Source organism: Lissotriton helveticus, chromosome 3_1 (genome assembly GCF_964261635.1).
Source record: "Lissotriton helveticus chromosome 3_1, aLisHel1.1, whole genome shotgun sequence".
Taxonomy (NCBI): Eukaryota; Metazoa; Chordata; class Amphibia; order Caudata; family Salamandridae; genus Lissotriton; species Lissotriton helveticus.
Window position 1 is genome coordinate 211413963 of NC_136061.1, and position 21160 is coordinate 211435122.

General features: G+C 47.3%; 1 protein-coding gene across 2 annotated transcripts in view; it reads right to left on the reverse strand.

The window, feature by feature from the left end:
• LOC144822280 (complement factor B-like) overlaps positions 1 to 17341 on the reverse strand; it is an 827973-nt gene extending 810632 nt beyond the window's left edge. The window contains exon 1 of one of the 2 annotated variants that reach the window (XM_078679607.1): positions 17137 to 17341. In XM_078679607.1, the coding sequence (XP_078535733.1) occupies positions 17137 to 17194 (58 nt within the window). In that variant the 5' untranslated portion in view covers positions 17195 to 17341. The remainder of the gene's footprint in view (positions 1 to 17136) is intronic. The other variant, XM_078679606.1, reaches the window with a different exon arrangement.
• Positions 17342 to 21160: the final 3819 nt, after the last annotated feature.

A 21160-nucleotide genomic window follows, 5' to 3' on the forward strand; every position in this document is an offset into this window, starting at 1 on the left:
CAGGTTTGAGAAAAATTGTGTCTTGGATGATCTTAAGGGAAAAAAACGACCTCTGGGGACCGCATCACTGGCCTTCTGAAATGGGTACTTTGCCCATGCCAGTTCCATAATTTGGGCTTCATCATTGATAACAATCTCTCAATGAAACAACAAGTCACCAAGGTGGCCGCCACATGCTTTAATGTCCTAAAGTGGCTGAGAAAAATCTTATGGATGATACCTCTCGTGGTGCAGAAAATGGTGGTTCATGCCCTGGTCCCGTCTAGCTGGATTACGGTAACGTCCTATACCTGGGATCCAACAAAGCGACGATTCAAAGGCTTCAGGTGGTGCAGAACGCGGCGGCTAGACTGCTATCCAATTTACCGAAGACTGCCTCAGTCACTGGCTACCTTCGCGACCTACATTGGCTGAAGATAGAGAATCGAATCAAGTTAAAAGCTTTATGCTATATGTTTAAAATTCAAATAGGAGTGGCCCGACATATTTGCAATCGCTGGTACAACTCTACCTTCCCTCACCACCTTTGTGTTCTGCCCAGCAAATTAGGTTTACCATCCCCAAAGTCAAACTTTCTCGTAATTGCGTGGTCGTTCTTTTTCTTATCTTGGCCCCACTTATGGAATTCCATGCCTCTCACTTTATGTGAGGAAACCATGTATGGTAGATTCCGTAGAAGTCTGAAGACTCGATTGTTTAATCTTTGATTCCCTGATCAGTTCTTTTCCTCCTACCGGTTGGCGCAGGAAAACCTCTTGGGGTAGCTGTATGCCTTACAAATTCAGTTTAATAACAATAATATTATGCTGATCACTTAGCTATCCTGCTTGGAGGAGGTGATAATACCTCCAGCCAGTGTAGGCATTGTTTCTGCCTTCAGAAAGCGTGGGCTCTCATCTGCAGGGGACAGAAATCTGCCTGTGGTGGCAGGCTGGTCTGCATCAGTCAGCCAGTACACTAGTAGTCAGTAGGTTTTCAGGAGGCACTTCTAAGGTGCCTTCTGGGTGCATGTACTAATAAATCCATCACTGGAATATATTAATATGAGATGTTAGATAAAAACATCTCTTGTTTCAGTGAAGCCATCATGTAGCTGGGAAACTCGTAAACATCATTGTCCAGCACATGTACTCAAAATGGCTTGACTGTTCACCTGCAATATCTACAAATTGACTTAGATATCACAGGGGCATATCTGGTCAAGCAGATATGTCCTCACATGTAGTATGGTGCACCCTGCCTTAGGGCGGAACGGCCTATGATAAAGGGTGGCTTATCTATACAGCATGCAGTGTCTGCAGGCATGGCACACAGGGAGTGTGCCATGTTGTGTCTTCACTTCTCTCTACACCATGGCACGCAGCCTGCAATGGCAGTCTACGTGTTGGTGCTGAGGGGTCCCTTAGGGTGGCACAATACATGCTGCAGTCCTTAGGGATGCTCTTTAGCCTCCTTGCTGTAGGTAGTGGGGTACCATTTACTAGGGACTTACATGTGGTGCCCAAGATATTGACAACTGGGTGAACAATTGTACGGTTCAGGGAAAGAGATATGGCCCTGGAGACCTGGATAGCAGGAACCCAGTGCACTTTCTGTCAAAATTGCATCAGATTCTTCATCGTGTGTACTTTGATGCAAAGCTTCTGTTTAAGTTGGGTAGATGGCCTGATCCCTTATGTATACGTAATTGTTATCAGACGGGTACCTTCTTCCATATCCTATGGAAATGTCCATAAGTGGGGCAATATTGGTAAGAGGTTACAAAGCAGATGGAGAGGGCGTGCAGCAAGACTTTGCAGGCCTCCCCCCAACTGTGTCTCCTTAAAGTGTGGAATGCCACGGACCTCACACAGATCGAGCAGACATGGGCCTCTTTGGGGTGGGCCATTGCAAAACGCAACATTGCATAGAAGTGGGGGGTGGGCACAGCCCGGTGCTTGCGAGATTGGGCTACTGACATGGACTGAGCAATGACTGCCGAAAACGATGTTTTCAAGCGCAGGAGGTGCCCCAAGAAATGGGACCATAAGTGGGGGCGGTGGAACAAATACAGAGGCAATATATGTTTGTTTCCTTCAGGTAAACTGTGACGTGAAAGGCACCTATTGTTGGTTTAACCTGGAAATGACGAGTTGATATTGCCCTCAACCATGTAACCACCTCCTTGGCAGTGAGTTCCCACATGATATGTACGATGGCTGTACTCCCCTGTCCCTTCATACCGGATGCTCACTGCTCAGGCTTAATACTGTCACTCTGGCTTATCTTTGGAATGTGTATGGTGCCTTTCAATTGATTTTTGTATTGCAACATGCGATGTATTATTGCAGATCCGATTATTGCCTTATCATTGTCTTGTACCTTATTTTTCTTTTCCTAATAAAATTGTTTACAAAAAATAATTTTGCATCAGATACCAGGCAAAAAGTGGGGGTAACCATGTCAAAAAGGGGCGCTTTTCTACAGGTTGCTTAAGTCTCTGAAAAGGGTCCTTATGTCCTTTATTTGGTTTGAAGCTTTCTAATACATCTGTCAAAGTCCTTTAGGCCTGGTGAATCCAAAATATCTCTTATGTACAACAGAGAGAGATAGAGATTTGAGTCAGTTTCTGCTGCTTTTTGCTTGTTTGGGTCAGTCAGTGCTTACAAATAGTGTCAATCACATCTTGGATCAGAGGAGGATTCCCTCCTCATCATGGTATTGGCCGGTAGGAGTATTAGTCTACCTCATAGGGTGCAGTGCATGAGAAGCATTGTTCTCAAAAGTAACATCAGCCTGTGAAGAATATTTTCTTCAACAGGGCAGTCTCCTTCAAAAGAAGGGATTCAGTATTTTATCCTTCTGTGACTGGTAAAATCAATATTGCTGAATCCATAACAGGAATAGTTGGTATTTATGATTCAGCAAAAGGGAAAACGTTGCTATAGAATGCACTACATAAAACAAGTTAAGAATTTGATTTAAAAAGGCTAGAGGGTAAGACTTCTGACCTTCTGCTCCCCCTTCGCGCTCTCCGCCATTAAGGTACTGCCCTTAGGGCCTTCTGGTGATCCAGGTAAGGTGTTCAAGGCCCTCCTCCACTGCAGGCTTTTGCTTGCTCCTCAAGCCCGACTGCGACCATCCGCGACCCCACTGTGAACAGCGCCAGAGACCCTGATCCCCCGCCGCTACGACCCCAACACTATACACGCACTCAACCCTGGACGCAACAACAACTGCCAGCTCTAGATGCCGAGCAACTCTCACAGCCTATTCTCCTGCTGACAATGCCGCTGCACCTTCACCTACCTCCGGACCCAGACAGCCACCCTCAACCCAATGGACACCACCATACACCAGTCCCTCAGCTGCATCCTCCTCAACGAACGATCCCTGCACAGATACGCTCTAGAGATAGGAGACCTGATCAACACTCACTCGCCCGACGTCACCTTCGTATCTGTCGATCTCACCATCGCAGTAATCCTGCAGATCCGCAAAGTCAAAACAGGGGGAAGAGCTTTCTCCTACATCGCAACCAAGAACTGGAAAGAACTCCTGATTGACATATGACACACCCCCTCCCTGAACATCTTCAGGAAGATGCTCAAGACCGGGCTCTTCGACAGAACAGATCTGCAAACACCCCCCACTGCACCTTGAGACCCTCACGGGTGAGTAGTGTGCTTACAATGCTCCTGATTGATTGATTGACTTCCAGATCTAGCCCAATCCAAGAACGACGCTCCACGGAACACTCGCCTACAGACCGCCCAGACCCTGCTTCCCTTTCACCAACGCCATTGCAGACTCCATTGCTCCGCACTCCCTCACCTCCACAGACAACATACTGCTCGGAGACCTGAACTTCCACCTAGATAACCTCAAAGATCCCAACACCACCGCCCTCCTGGAGAGCCTCACCAACATTGGACTGAAGCAACTTACCTCCACCCACACACACATGGCAACACACACTCTCTACCCCATCTTCACCGGTGGAAACAACATTCACTTCATTTACACCATGGAACCACTCTGGACGGACCACCACTGCGTCCATTTCTCCATCTCGAAATCGACCACACACAAGAGCACGCCATACCTCTCATGCAGAAACTGGAACAAAGTCACTGAAGAACACCTCACCTCCACCCTCAACTGGACTCCTCCTCCTACTACGACAGAAGCCAACACAGCAGCAAACAACCGCCACCAATGGATCGCCAACTGCATCAACACTCTCGCCCCCTCTCCAGAACTGCACCAGACAACACAAGATGAAAGTCACCTGGTTCACCACGGACCTCTGAGCATCCAAGGGCTTTTGCAGATGACTGGAAAAAAAGTGGAGAAACAGCAAAACCACAGATTCACCCTCCGCCTACAAGAATGCCACCACGGCACACTACCATTTCATCAAATCAACAAAGAGAAACTTCATCCAACACAGAATCCTCTCCAACTCCCACAACTCCAAGGAACTCTTTGCCATCATACAAGAATTCACCAGACCCAACAGCGAAACTACCGACATCTCTCCCTCCCATGACCTCTGCAACAAACTCAGCTCCTTCTTCCACCAGAAGATCAAGACGCTCTATAACAACTTCGACGACCAAGACTGCAGAACCGCCCCAACACCCCCCACATCCCCAGCAATTACTTCCAGCAGACCATCCTCAAAGGGATCCCACTCACCACCAAATTCTATGAAAAGCATCCACTCTGGAGCACTTACTGACCCCTGCCCGCTGCATATCTTCCACAGGGCCGCCATCGAACTCGATCTACGATGTAGTATCAACTGCTCCCTCGAGACCACCATATTTCCCGACAACTATAAACGTGCTGAAGTGAAACTCCCACTCAAGAAGCCCTCCGCAGACTCTACAGATCTCAAGAACTTCAGGCCCATCTCTCTTCTCCCTTTCGCCGCCAAAGTCATCAAGAAAGTCATGAACACCCAGTTCGTGCACTTCATAGAAACCAACAACATCCTTGACATATCTAAATCTGGATACCGCAGCAACCACAGCAACGAGACGGCCCTCATAGCCGTCACCGATGACATCCGCTCCCTCCTTGACCAAGGCCACACAGCTCTCATCCTCCTGGACCTCTCAGCAGCCTTCCACACCATCTTCCACCGCACACTAGCCGCCAGACTCCACAACGCTGGCATCCAGGGAACAGCCTTAGACTGGATTTGATCATTCCTCTCAGGCAGAACACAAAGAATAAGACTCCAGCCCTTCCTCTCCGAAACCACAGAGATCAGATGCGGAATACCCCAAGGATCTACATGGGCCCCCTCGCAACCATCGTCAGAAAACACAGACTCAACATAGTCTCATATGCCAATGACACCCAGTTTATCTCTCCCTCTCCAAAGAACCCGACAACACTAGGCGCAGTTTCCCAGAAGGGATGAAGGACGTCGCAACCTGGATAAGCAGCAGCTGCCTGAAGCTCAGCTCGGAGAAAACAGAAGTCCTCATCCTCGGCTCCACCCCTCCGCGTAGGAAAACACACGGTGGCCCCCCGCCCTCAGAAACCAACCAACCCCTATGGACCATGCTCGCAACCTTGGCATCATTCTCGATTCTTCGCTTACAGTGAACCGCCAGATCAACGTTCTGTCCTCCACTTGCTTCAACACCCTCTGCATATTTCGCAAGACCTTCAAATGGATACCCCCCCCTGATGCCAGGAAACCGTCACCATCACCAACAGACTGGACAACGGAAACTCCCTCTATGCCGGAATCAACAAAAAACTCCTCCGCAAACTACGGGCTGTCCAGAACGCCGCAGCCAGACTCATCCTCAACATTACCACATCACACTGCACCTTCATGACCTCCACTAGCTCCCTGTTGAAAAAAGAATGACCTTCAAACTGCTAACACACGCCTACAAAGCCCTCCACAACACCATAGCTCAACAAACAAATCTCCTTCCACGCCCCCAAGAGAAACCTCTGCTCTGTCGACCTAGCTCTAGCCACGATGCCTCGCATCCACAGGGCCAGAGCGGGTGGCAGATCCTTCTCCTAGAATTCGGCCAAGACCTGGAACAAACTCCCACTCCGCCTCAGACGAAGCCCGACACTGCACTAATTTAGAAAGAATCTCAAGACCTGGCTCTTCAATTGACTTACGGAGCTGCTCATACCCCTCCTCCCCCCTCCCCAACACACAGCTCCATGAGACGCTCAGGGGTGAGTGGCGACCTTCAAAAATCCCTGATTGATTGACAAAGCATAAAATAGAACAAAACTCAAATGTACTCAAACACACTGGTTAAGGTGGTTTTTAAAATACATATTTCCTAGCACTATACAGATAATTAGTATTCCTGAATAGTTGCGGCTTTTTAATGATCCTCCTTCATTAAGTATTTTGTGTAGTATCTTAAATATGTATTTCAGTACCTCTGAGATAATTTTTTTAATCGCTGTAGTCTGCACTCAATGTATTTTCAACACTGTTTAAAACATGCTATTAATTAAATGACAGTGACTGTGTAAAGTTATGTATTGCACAAAAAACATGCCCAGTCTGTCTGTATTCTTTAATATTTGAGAGCCTGTTACAGCAATAAGGGTTTCCTGACTGACTATATTTTTAGTCATTGTTTGTTCACTTGGTACGTGGTGACTCTCGTAACTATGATATTGTTGTGCGGACACTTTGAATATACATCTGTTTTCGCATATGCACATTCATTTGCCTAAACAAAAACTCTTCACTGAGATTGCACATTTGAAGGTTGAAATACATTATATGGGTTTCAAATATATAAGTGAAAGAATTAATTTATACTTGTTGGAATTTACATGTATTAGAACAACTGTACTTTATATGAGGCTCACTTCCATACGTTCTAGATAGTACATGAACTGAACGTGTTACTGCGTCCTTAAGGAATGCCTATTCTGACCACATGGTAACCAAGAATGCGGAAGCTGCATAGGTAATGAATCTGTGATATCTGCTCACAAAATATTTTTCAAATAGTCAATGGATATGAATGTGTTCTTTGTTGAACATGTTTAAAGTGTTTTTTCTCAAATGGCGAATGCAGGTTTGTTTTTATCATTCATTAATGTGCATGTAGGCCGAATAGATAAAATGTGAAAGTCACGGTTGGTGAAATTTGATACAAGCACTTTCGAAAAATGTGTGCTATGAAGAAATCTGTGTTATAATACGGGATGGGGGGGGGCATGGGTACGACTGCAATGGAGGCAGACGTGTCTGGGTAGAGGTCCGCCGGAGGCTCCCCTAAACAGGCCCTGCTCTCCGAATGTAGTCACTCACGGAGGCTCTTGCTGAGAGCAGCTTCATCAGGGCACCATTCCGGAGCACTGCTGTCAATCTCATCTCACCCTGACCCCGCTGGGCGGCTCCCGACTGGGTGGACCGCTCGCCACACGATCCCAGTAGGGCCAGCTCCGGCTACGTGAGCCCGGGGCTTAGCTGCACCCACAGGGCCGCAAAAGATGGCGCAGCTGAATTGAATTGACTGGGGCGGACCGTAGCTGCTGATTCTGCCGCCGCCTAACTGAAATCTCACCGGTGGATGGCGTGGTGTGGGTGGGGCCACTGCTGTGTCGCCTACCTGTCTCTGATGTGTGAGGCCGTGGACTGACTGCTGGCTGCTGCGACGCGTGGAGCAGACAGTGAATGACGACGCCATCCGGATCGCCGTTGCCCTCACGGCATGACTGTAGTGGATGAGCCCCCTCCGACGGAGGAGAGCTGCAGCTATTCGCCCTGCCACCGCGTAATTGCCTGTCGATGGGTGGCGAGGCGCGACTGGAGCCCCTGTTGGACTGCCTGCATGACCCCGATGCTTGATATCCCTGGTTATTGGCTGCCGGCCCCTGCGGTGGTGGGAGAGGGGCAGCGGGGGAGGACCCTGCCCATACCGCCTATGCCGCCGCTGCACACACAGTGCGATTGCGGTAAGTGAATCCCCAACAGTCGGTAATAGCAGCTGTTCACCTTGCTACTGCCCCCGTAAACACCCGCTGATGCAGATCCGGGTGAGGCTGGGACCCCTGCTACGCCGCTGGCACATCTCGGCTGCTTGAGGCCCCCCCCTGGACTGACTACTGGCCATCGCTGTAAAGGGAGAGAGATGCCATATGAATATACTGCCAAATCACCAGCGTTGCCATTGCCCTCACGGCGCGATCCTAAGCGGAGGGCCCCCACTGCGGGGCTGCCTTATGCGCACCATCGTCCGGTTCTTGGGATAGCAGGATCACTTACGCTGCTAACAGAGGCATCGCTGGCAGCGGGGGGGGGCATGCTGAGCCCTGCATGGAGCCGTACAGAGTGGAACAAACTGCTGGTGCCCCTATGGAAGCTGTAAGACATTACTCGGGTGAAATTTAAACTTGCTCCACTTTCTGTCTAAGGCCTACGAAGCTGATAATCTCTCAGAGCTGTCGCTGTACCGGCACCTGGACGTCATCTTAGTGCCCTACCCACTGCAGCCTATGGCGGCAAAGTAACACAAACTATTATTCTGGCATTCGCTGCACTGTTGGCGCGAGCGCGACTCGGCTCTGGCGAGCTGCACCTGGAACGCCTCGCACAGGCTACCCGGGTGGTGTCCGGAGGGGAAACTTGCCTATGCCTGCAGTTAATTACACCACTGCTGAACGTTAATGACATCTTCCTGAGATGAAACTGTGCACTACTGCCTGGCGTGACTTGTGTGATGGAGTGGTGCAGTTGACGGAGGGATACCTGTGCCTGCCGGAGGAGTCCTGCCGCTGAGGCTACGAGCTGTGAGGCGGTTGCTGATCGTGACCCTTTGGCGTTGACGCGGGTCCTTCTGTGAAGCTCGCGACTTGGAACATTGTGTTGGGATCTTGCCAAACGCGGAACAGCACAGGTGTACGATCTCTGCGACTCATGTCGGGTGGCACCCGAGCGCGGACCTGAACGGGAGGAACACAGACCCTACCTCCGTCGTCCAAGCCTAAGTCGGACAAGATGACGAAGCAGGGACTCACAGACCAAAATGCAAATAAACTAGATGCGGTGCTTGCTGCAATGGAGAGGCTGGAAGAAATCATCAATCAGACCCGCTCCTCCCTGGAATCTAAAATCGACAAGGTGGCCATAGACCTCACTCATCTGCACACAGATCACCGGAAGCTAACGGACAGCACTACTGTAATGGAAAGCACGCTTGCTGACATCAAATCGCAGGTGACTCAGACAGATAAGAATGTCCAAGATTTATTGAACCGTGTGAAGTTCCTGGAAGGCAGAGCCGAGGATGCTGAATGACGAGCACAACGTAACAATGTGCGCATAGTGGGTGTGCAGGAACTATGGGAAGGAAGGGAACCTACCTTGCACATGGAAAATTGGCTCAAAGATCTACTACCTGAGGGGACCCTCTCACCACACTTTTGTCATAGAACGTGCACATAGGGTCCCGGCAAACCCCCTCCCACAGGATCAAACCCACGGCCCTTACTCCTCGGACTCCTCAATTACCGAGATTCCATCCTATTGGAAACTAGGAAGCTGCAAGATATTCACATAGACAATCATAAAATAATGTTTTTTCCAGACTATACTATCCAGGTGCAGCGACAGACGTCTTCATTCATAGCAGTCAAAAAACGTCTTTGACAAAATGACCTTAAATATTCCCTGCTATTCCCGGCGCGCCTACGGGTGGTTGCGAGCGACAAAATGCACTTCTTTAAGACATCGGAAGAGGCAGAGGATTGGCTAGATACCTTCACCACTGCGAGACCTCGGGACACTGCTGCGACGACAACTCTGCCAAAGCTAAGGGGCCCCTTTCGCCGTCGCCAGAGAGAGCGTAGATCAACGGGGATGCGGACACCACCTTTGCCAACTGTAGGACCACACTCAGAATTGATCTCAGTGGACAACGAGACGCCCTGCAGGCGGTAGCAGAGATCAGGGGCTCTTTGGTGACTGAGGATACATCCAACTCCAGCCCGAGGGAACTATCTAGTGATGACGAGTGAATATATGGCCTGCAGAACTCAAAGGATTCAACTGAACAGCCAGATGTCACCCCATGGCGGACATAATAATATGAACATTGCGAGACCATATCCTTGATTGGACTACGAATTGAGGTATTGTGGTAAATATGTGGGGGCGTGCAGTCGCTAACAGTATAGTCACATGTGGTAGATGATGCTATGATTCCAATTGTTCACATATGGTCGGGAGTGACATCATGCCATAGGGCAGGAAGGCAGGCCTTCACCATACGCTATGCTGCTGCCATGTAGACACAAATACACATCTCTCGCTTGTTCTTGAGCCGATGTGCACAGACTGCCTTATCTATATTGTATTTTGCCTGATGACAGGGAGCCTCTGAGACACTGGATACATGGATTTTAAACTATCAAAGCGCAGCACGCAGCGCATCCCCCAGATCGTTTTGACTGTTATCTCTCTTGAGAGTTTGGACGATTGCTGGTTGCATTTTTGCCCTTTTGGAATTGCTTATGATTATGTTCTTGTGCTGGTTTTATTGTGAGATATCATTTACTGTATGTCGATTTATACAACATAATATGTCACGAGTCAGTATGCTAGGAAAGCTGTGCACTGCCAGGTCACATACACCGTATGTGTTTGTTGGGCCGCTACAGACACATTGTAGCTCAGCGCATTGTAGGGTCTATGTCTTCATTTACAATTGGTACACGGAATGTGAGGGACATGTATTTACGATCACGCAGGTATCAGATATATTCATATCATAAACGGCATCACATACAAATAGCTCTACTGCAAGAGACTCACCTGGCCAAAACAGAAATCCAACACTTACACCACCGCTGGCATGGCCAATTGTATCCCACGGGATATTCAGCTTTTGCACGAGGCACGCTAAAATGGGTACGGCCGGGGGTCCCACTTAAAATTACACAGTCATTAGTGGATGTGGAGGGTATGTATGTTGTAGTTAAGGGCAAACTGGATGGTCAGCATGTTGTACTTGATTCACTATACGCTCCCAACACAGAGCAGGCTGCCTTCTTTGACAATATATTGTGTGTCCTGGAGCCATGGCACGATACACCCATGCTATTGGGGGGTGACTACAATAGCGTACTTGACGTATCACTAGACCGTTCCTTGCCACCCCTTCCGGGTACAAGCACACACCATGCCATGAAGGAGTTAACTAACTGGGCAACACAATGGCACCTGAGAGACGCCTGGAGACATCTTCACCATCCACGACAGGGTATATTCCTATTACTCAGGTGCTCACGACCTGCATGTACGGTTAGACCGTTACATGCTTTCGGAAGAGCTGGTCCCCCATATATCTGCAGTCTATTATTTGGGCAGAACACATTCTGACCATAACCCACATATATCAGAGGTGCTGTGGGAACACCCCTGCCCTCCGTTCCTACCTGGCGGTTGCAACCAGATTAGCTATTGGACGCACCCTTTCGCAACTTGCTAGCCACCAACATCACCCAATACTTTGAAGAAAATCTGACACGGCCATGACGCCTCAGGTAGAATGGGTTGCGTTTAAGGTAGTGATCAGGGGTGATTGCCTCTGTGCGCGGGCGGGTATGCTAAGACAGTTGGAGGCAGAACTCACACACCATGAAAATGAACTTCTCCGCAGGGAGGAAGAAGCGCTGCAGGGCGATGCTTGGCCCTTGGAGCACGGTAGAGAAGAACACTCCAGATTGCTAGATCGGCTCCGCAATTTGAACTATGCGGCACACTCAGCGCGCACCCACCATGTGGGAGACAAACCTGACAAGTTGCTGTCAAGGTGGATATGGCAGGATGCAGTCACTGCGCCCGTAACATCCATACAAAACACGCAAGGTGTCACGGTACATACTCAGAGTGCTATACACCACGCTTTCGTGGAACACTATTCCACGATGTACAGGTCTTGTTTGACGGCTACAGATGCAGACATACGAGATTTTCTTTCCACCCTAACACTGCGCAATTTTCTTTCCACCCTAACACTGCGCAATTGACAGAACACCAACAAGAGGAACTGCTGTCGGAGGAAATAAGGGATAGTATTTACTCCCTCTCGAATGGTAAAATGCCGGGTCCGTACGGACTACCGCCTGAATTTTACAAGGCCTGCTCGGACATATTGATACCGGAACTGTTGCGAGTATATGCAGGGGCCCTAGATGACACAGCGCTCACACCCACGCAAAATGAGGCAACGCTGATCTCCCTCTTAAAGCCGGGCAGAAACCCTGAACTCTTGGGCTCCTACCGATCTGGTTGTGTGGTATTGGACCTGGAGAAAGCCTCCGACTCACTGGAGTGGCCCTATCTTGCGGCGGTCCTGCGTGAGTACGAGCTAGGTGATGAGTATTTACAACTGGTGCAACTACTGTATCAGCGCCTTACAGTACGGGCTCGCACGGGTAGGCTAATTTCTGACACTATCAGGATTAGACGAGAAACCAGGCAGGGATGCCCTTTATCCCTGTTGCTCTTTTCACTTGCTATGGAGCCTTTAGCGGCTCTCCTCCGAGAGGGTGGTGCGGACTGGGGCATCCCCTTGAATGATGGACTCCACACAGTGTCCCTAAACTCGGATAACCTGCTGTTGTACATAAGAGACCTGCATGCTGTGCCACTGGCGATATCCACATTGTTCCGTAGCTTTGAGGCAGTGTCAGGCCTCAGGGTAAATTGGGCTAAATCAGGCGCATACTCTTTCCCCGAGGACATGGCCATGGCGGATATAATTATCGACGGGATTACGCTTGCTTGGTACTCGACCCTCTTCAGGTACCTGGGCATATATATCTATAGGTCCCCAGCAGACATACTAGAGGGTAACCTGGTACGCGCTATCTCCTCTGTGAGGGCGCAGATGCAATTCTGAAAGACTCTACCGCTCAATGTGGGGAGTCGTGTCACCTTAACCAAAATGATAGTACTGCCAAGGCTATTGTATTATTTTGCACACCTTCCGGTATATGTCCCAGTACGACTTTTCAGGGAGCAGGGCGACCCAGGATAGCACTGCAGAAACTGTATTTATTTATTTATTGAAAAGTTTTCTATAGCGCGAACAAGACCCTTGGGTATCAGAGCGATTTACATTACATGAGGTAGATTAGAAACAAGTCTTGTAAAATATAACGAGATCACAATAAAAAAAATTGTTAGATATACTACCACAAGGGTTAACGAGGAAATATAAAGTAATAAAGTACGATAAAATAAATAAAAAATACCGTACAAGGTTAAAACCGAATATACAATATCCTGAGGTAGGTTTAGGTAATAATTACATATGGTGTACGAGGTCTTCCTGTATATGATTGTCTTTAAGTGCCTTTTCCTGTGCCTTCTATATTCTCCAGTCCAAGGGTTAATATTGTACCAACCGCTGGTATCTTCATAAAGCTAGTGATTTTCTCTTTACTTCCTTTGTTGTTATATCTTGGTCACCTCTATGTCAAGAAGTTAGTAACGAACTGTCTTGCCTATGGAAGGAACTTACTCATTAGAAAGATCATAGTTTACCTCTTAAAAGTTGCTGTGTTTGGAATTTTTCTAATATTCGGGAGAAGTGAGTTCCAGATTCTATGGGCCGCTCCTGAGAACGCTCTATCATAGGTTTTTTTCTTCCTGAAGATGGGTGGTCTCAGCACCAGTTCTTTGGCACTCCTGGCTGGTCTATTTCCACCAGATATTTAAATTTTTTGGGCAAGGTATCTAGGTGTATTGTAATGAAGCGCTTTGTGGGTAATACATGCCATTTTTAGCTGAATTCTGGCTTCGTAAGGTAGCCAGTTTAATGCTTTCAGGTGTGGGGAGATATGGTCGAATGTCCTCGTTCCTGTGATAAGTCTTGCCGCTGCATTGAGGCATGCTTTTAATGGAGCTGTGGAAATTTTTGGTAGACCTGCTAACGTTGTAAGCGCCACCGGAGAGTGGAGGATTGGCAGTTCCTCATCTGGAACTATAATATTTAGCTGCGCAGCTACAATGGGTCGCAAAGTGGCTGAGTGGCAAGAACAGGATAGACACGGCGACCAAGACATCAACATGGACGAAGAATCAGATCTATAGCTTGTTTCACCCACTGGCGAAACTCCCCTGCCCGACACAGATGCATATTGAATTAGCTCATAGATGTTACAGGAGGAGCCTGCAACTTACAAAAGACACGGTCCCTTATGCCCCAATACCGCCACTTATTGAGACACCCAGAGGTAGAGACTCTATAACGGACATAGCACTGACGACCTGGACTGAAGCAGGGGTGGAGACACTAGGAGACCTATACGCAGACCCTTTTTTTTCGCGACCCTAACGGCAGATAATGGTTTGCCGGTGGGCCAGTTCCTTCTACATGCAGCCATCATATGGACGCTGACGCTAGCATGGGGAGACTTGACTAATGAGCCGCCGACTCATCAGTTATTGCAGCACTTGCATGCAACGGGGAGGGGTTGCATGTGATCCACTGGCTAGTACAAGCCCTGCTTATCCACATATTAAAACCACTGCAGAGACTCCGCACACGTTGGACTGAGGACAGAGGCCGTCCCTGGACCGATAAGGAATGGGAGCACGTCCTAGCCAGTGCTGACCTATTACATATGCTATGGTCTTGCCCCCTGCTTTTACCCTACTGGCGCACGATAACAGAAACACTTAAGAACTGTACTAGCGCTGAGTTGTCTACCCCATGGGAGGTGTGTATCCTGGGATTTTATAAACGAACTAAGGCCAACAAAGTAAGTCCCAGATTTCGTGACCTAGGCCTAATAATCGTGAAACGACTGATAACTAAGCGGTGGAAACACAAGGACCCTCCAGAGGTACTAAACTGGATAAAATCCCTAGAGGTCTGGGCACAAGCGGAGAGCACCATCCTACATAGGGAAGAAACGGCTGGGTTGCGAAAGTATCCCATTGCACAAACCTGGGCTGATATCCTCAGAGCCCTCACACACTCTACTGCCACATTGCGTGCACCTCCTACGCAACAAGTGGAGAACAATATCAGACATGTCGCTTAGGTGAAGCGGACACGCTGCTATCATAGGAAACCTCAGACACAGCCATTGGGTTAGGCAAAGACCTCAAATTCCTTAATGACTTTTCATAGATATGACTTCTGCCATAAGATACCCCAGTGTCTATATAACCACATATAACATAGATACAGTAGCCCACATTTACTACGTACACACAACCCTAAACTCTAACGGCACTCTGGATACTGGCTACATATTTCTTTCAGCATGTGATGTCTCCTTTATTTTGATTTTATTTTATTTTCATTGGTTGTGGATAAAATGTTATGAAAGAAGATATCTAGTGAATGGATACGGCATTTATATATACCTTCTTTTTTGCTCATGAAACATTATGTGTTGTAACTTCAAAGTTGAGCTGAGTGTGTGCAGCGCACTTTTGTATACATCGACATACTTACGCACTGATGGCCACTGTTGGGAAGACGTGACAAAATGTGCGGTCCATTGATGCCTACGGTACTTTATGAATGCATGATGACTTTCGCACTATAGATGCATACTGCACCACGATTGTACGATAGAATTGCCTTGATTTGTAGCCACAGTAGCACAATATAGATAATATCATAATTGCAATGTGTATAGATGCTTAGATTTCATGTAACAGAAAAGATAAAATGCAACAAAGATATTTTAATAAATAAATAAATAATAGGGGGCAAGAACTTAACTTCAAAAAAATGATCTTTCAATCCATGAAATCATTGATCAATGTAAACCAAACTTCATATGTGACAAGTGTCTCTCGAGAGGCTATTTGAAATTTGGTGAACTTGAATTAAAGATTTCAAAAGTTATTACCAAAACTGGATTTTGAATTCTTCATCAAATGTTAATTTAACCGTAACTATTGTGGCATTATTGACTACTATGAATTCTGTCTGTATGTATAAAAGAAAGAATGTGCAACGATGTAGTACGTTTCTATAATGACATTGAGTTTTGGTAACCTGGTATTCCCGTGCATTGAATGTTAAATAAAGCCAAATGGAACACAGTCACGGATATTATAATTGCAGCATGATGCCAAATGTTCTCACATCCCAGTCCAAATCTCACTAACCAGAGGGGATTGTAAATGTCACCTAAACTTCTTAACACATCTGTTACGTATTTTCATATTACATGTTTTTGAAATAGGAAAAAGCATAATGAAAATAACACTTCATAACACTTTTGTATGTTAAAGTGTAATGCTCTACTTCCTAGCACCCTCACTGACAAATTCATATTTTACAGAATTATGTAATTTCAGTGAATTATTGAAAATAAAAAAAATCATTTATGACACCATAGATGTGAAATATACAATTTGAAACAACTGCTGAAAGAATGCTATCATTATGACCCAACAGCTAAACACATTGATTTAACCAGATCTGGTACCTTAGCCCCCTGTAATTGATTGCCTAGGCACCACAGACATGCTCAGGGCAAAATATACCTGCCCACGTTAATCACTTGGTTGGCTTGCCAGCTCCCTGTTGTCACTGGGCATGCAGTATGCCCTACAGTCATGCCATGGGCTCAGTATGCCGATACTAATACCTGCACACGAGACGCCCCTGGGCATTCGTGCGCTGTATAAATTAAAAATTCAAATCAATCAAATCAAACACATCACCCCTGGGCACGTCCAAATGGCTCAGTTTAATGGAGCCAACATTGCTAAAGATATGTAACTATTTTCTTCTTAGATATGTTAACACAAGCAACACTTTGCCGACGAGTAAAACAGAAGATAGTCCCAAACAACGCCCTTGTTGATTTTACCCCTCCCCCATGCTGCTTCATGGCTCTCTAACACCCTGAATCCAAGAGTCAGCCTCGTGGGAACCTACCTTCAGACTGACCGCGAGTCTGAAGGTAGTGCACGGCACTTTGGTGGCCGATTCCCTGTTTCCATCAATACCATGTACCACAGTAAAATGCTGCCAGTACTGTGAAACAGAGTACGGAACTTGCTCCTGAAATCTGCGGTCTGTGCACAACCTGTAGGTCAGAGGTAACGGAGTCTGAATGAACTCACTCACTCACTCACTCAGTCACTCATTCGAAAATTACCTGCTCCAGTATGACCCAGTAAACAAATGCTAATGAGCAGGTGCTGTGCAGACGTCATGGCGGGTGTCCCCTCAGGGTTCCCTTGTCGAGCTGACTTTGGCACAATCTGGTGAATAACGGTGGTCAGGCGGACGTACCGTCCTGCTCTAGCGACAAACTCAAAACATTAAACGACTGCCCAGTCTTCCCCCAGGCGCCCACTGTCAGTCACGTGGGATCCCTGCGAGTTGTTATCTATTGGCAAACATGCAAGTCAGTTTGCCGGGAAAACACAAGTATGTCTGGAAAACCACGCACAGGAACGTCCTCGCGCCAGAGTCCAAGGTAAACGAACTTGCGTTGAGCAAAACCCTGATGGGTATGGATTGGTGTAGATCAGGGAGGGGCACGTTCCAATGAATTGCCGTAACCTTGAGCACTAATGCGACGAAGTTAATTCATGATGATTCAAAGAAACTGCAACTAGCAGATTACCCACACTTTTCAACTACAGTAAGTGCATGAACCAATTTAGCTCTCTTACCAGTGTTATAGGAGGCTTGCTGGAGATGCATACTCAGAAGCAGTATTAACAAGCATTTGCAATGCAATCGGTCTCGCCTTTAGGACTTTATGAGTTCAGCCCACCTTCACTTACTCACCACCCCGACCCTCAAGCTGAAAAGGCAGGGAGGCCACAGGTTTTCATTCCTTGCTTCCAGGCTCTGGAACTCCCTCCCCCTCACAATGAAGACCTGCGACAATTTATTGGGCTTTAGAAAAGTCCTAAAAATGTGGCTATTCGTGCAATCCTGCTAACCCGGTCTACCGCAACAACATCATACATGATCAGCGCCATGAAACTTTTGGTGACATTGCGCTTTACAAGCTCCTATTAACATAACATAACATATATTTAGTGATGCAGCACATTTTTCGCACATTAGTGCAATGTAGCTTCACTTGCATGGATTTTTAGCACAATTACATCTCCAGGTGACAGTAATTAACACAACACAGCAAAGACCCAACTACTTCCTGTATGTGTGTGTGTGTATATATATATATATATATATATATATATATATATATATATATATATATATATATATATATATATATATATATATATATATATATATATATATATATATACATCCAGAACAAACCTCTGAGCCCCCGACCCTTCAGGGCGGCCTGTTTTGACGGGCATGGAGAAGCCCGTTAATTCATCACCACATGAGCAAACACACAGAGGCCCATTTCTAGGGACAATTGCTTTAGTCCAGGAATATGCAGCACCCCTGCTTCCTTAACTCCAACACGTTTCGGCGTCTGCCTTGATCACGGAAGGGAAGCAAAATGCAAAGTGCTTACGTGTCTGCATTTTAAAGGTGTCTTGTATCACGTGACTGAAGAAGCATACAAATCCCATAATGAATGAAAGTAAGTGCTGGTTTATTTGAAACAGTTCTCCTTGTTTTGGCAAAGTTAATACATTGCTCTCTGCAACTTTCCCGTGCATTTAATGTTAAATAAAACCAAATGGAACACAGTCACGGATATTATAATTGCAGCATGATGCAAAATGTTCTCACATCCCAGTCCAAAGCTCACGTCCCCAGAACGATTGGTGCAGGAGGTCATCCTCACCAAATCCCTTCCAGCGCTGCCATTTATTTTCGCTAATTAGCATTACCTCCTCGTCCGTCTTCCTCGCCACAGTATTCACACATGAGCCTCCGGCTCCACACAGAACTCCAAGTATAAAACAAAAAAAACGCTCTAGTCTCCCTCTCCCTCCTCCAAGATGGCCCCCAGTGGCTCCAGCCAATCCCATAAAGGGATACAGATACATCCAATCTACCTGTTCTTTTTTTCTGCACTACTCCGAGTGCTGTGTTCCCTGCTGGTCAGGTGAGTGGGGCTGGGATCTTGCTTGAGCAACCCCGTGGGTCCATTGGTATCTCGTCAGGGGGAAGTCGTTTTCTTGTGTATATTGTTGTGTTTTCTGCCTTTGTTGGATATTTATGTATTTTTTCCCCCCTGCGTTTGCCTACGCGCTCCGTGTTCTGCTTTAGCGGACTTTGGAGGCGTTTGATTACGAGCTTCGGTTGCTTTGGACCTCGCTCTGGGTGGAGGCAACTGGGGTCCTGCTGTGCGGGGCCACGCGTCCTGCTGAGCGGACATGGGGAGGCCGGGTGCGATTGTTCGGGGAGCCGGAGGCTGCCGTTCCCTCCCGCTTACCTGCTGACACTTCGGGGAAGGCGGGGTTGGCGGTGGTCACGCCTCCAGTCTGTCCCTGTCTCTGAACCTTGCTGGGTCTCCCACACCGCTTTTGCATTGTGCGCGCGGGTCTGGATGTGCTCGTCTGCTCTTTGGGGGCGTGTGATAGGTTGTTTGTGTGTGGTTGCCTAGCTATCTCTAGACAATTTGTTTTTTTTACCGGTTGTACTGCATTTGCCATTTTACACGTGCTAAATCACATGTTGACCTCGATTCCATGCAATGCTCTGATCTTCCATTTTGTTGTATCGCACTTCCATTTTGTGCTGCCGTGACCTGGAGTTACATTTCAGCAGGAACATAAACATGTTTTTCACGTACACCAGTACAAGCAGGTGCGAGGCATCTCGTGAGGATGCCTCGTGAGGTTATGTTGTACCTTCAGAGTGTTTTCATGCATTCCATACTTATCTCTAGGACAGAGGGAGGATGGCCGTGCCAGTCTCCAAGGCCGGAGAGTGGGAAAGGAATGTCTTTTGCCTCGGCACTGCCCAGATAGAATCTGGCCAGGTCTGTCTGGGTGGGTCTGATGCAGAGATGAGGCCAGCACTTGTGAATAGATGGGCGAGAGCGCCTGCTAGAGGCTTCTCGAACATATTGATTTAAACTATAAAAAGCGGTGTCTGTGGGGTGGAGCTCAGGAACTCAGTCTTGGAGTGGACGCACTCGCGGGACAACTTTGGTGCCCGAAGAGATTACTCCCTGAGCTGCCGGTCTACGGGTTCCCGACTTGGTGTTCAGTGCTTGGCCAGGGATGTTGAAGTCTCCGGTGCTGCAAATGAATCTGGTGAGGTGCTTTGTACATTAACTGTTTATATACCTGTATTCACAGTTTCATCTTTATGTATATAGTGTGGTGTATTCATTGTCTATTGCCTTTCACTCGGTGCTTAAGAATTCATTGGCTTCAGTGATTTATTGCCTTTGCCTACAATATTAATAAAGCTCATTTTTACCTCCAGTGGAGTGTTGGAGTTTCTATGTGAGTAAGTGGTGTGCGTAAGTTCAGATTACGCAAGTGGGCAAAGCAATACATTTTGGCGTAGTCGGTGGCAGGATACGTAAATTACACGGGGAGGAACATGTTTAAAAAGACTAAAGGTGGTTCTGGTTCTTTGGCACCGAGTGAAATCCCTTTAGCCCCCATGCAAATTCCTGGATGGGAGGCGACGCCGTACTCTGCGCTGGCGCGTGAGTATGCTAAAAGCTCAGGATTAAGTGAGAGCTGGTTTGACTGTCTGGGCGAAGCAACGCCAGAAGATGTTTTAAATTGTTTACAGAAGGTTCCTGTGGAGAAAGGAAAGGAATTATGTACAGTGGGTCGCAGAGGTTGGGCTCTCTTACATGCCTACCGTCAAGTTTTTGACAAATGTTTATCTCTGCAGCGGGAACAGTTGGGCTTAGAAAAACAACTTGTTGAAGCTAAGAATATTTCTACGATGCTATCCTGTCAGAATAAGTTATTACAAGATAAGTTAGAAACATATCAGACGATAGCAGAGCGGGCTGCAGTCCGTGTTGCTGAATACAGATATAGGAAGAGGAGAGGCCGAGTTAGTAAACGGAAGGTACATTTAGCGATTGCCAAAGCAGGCTTAGATTTCGACCCTTCCAATTGGGACTCCAACATCTGGGAATCGTCAGAATTCACCTCAGAAGGAGAGCTGCCCTTGCAAGCAGAGGGGAGGGACGAGCAAGGAAAAAATGCTGAGTGGTAGCACAGCCCATTCTAAGACGGAAACTTCAAATTGCTCCAGGG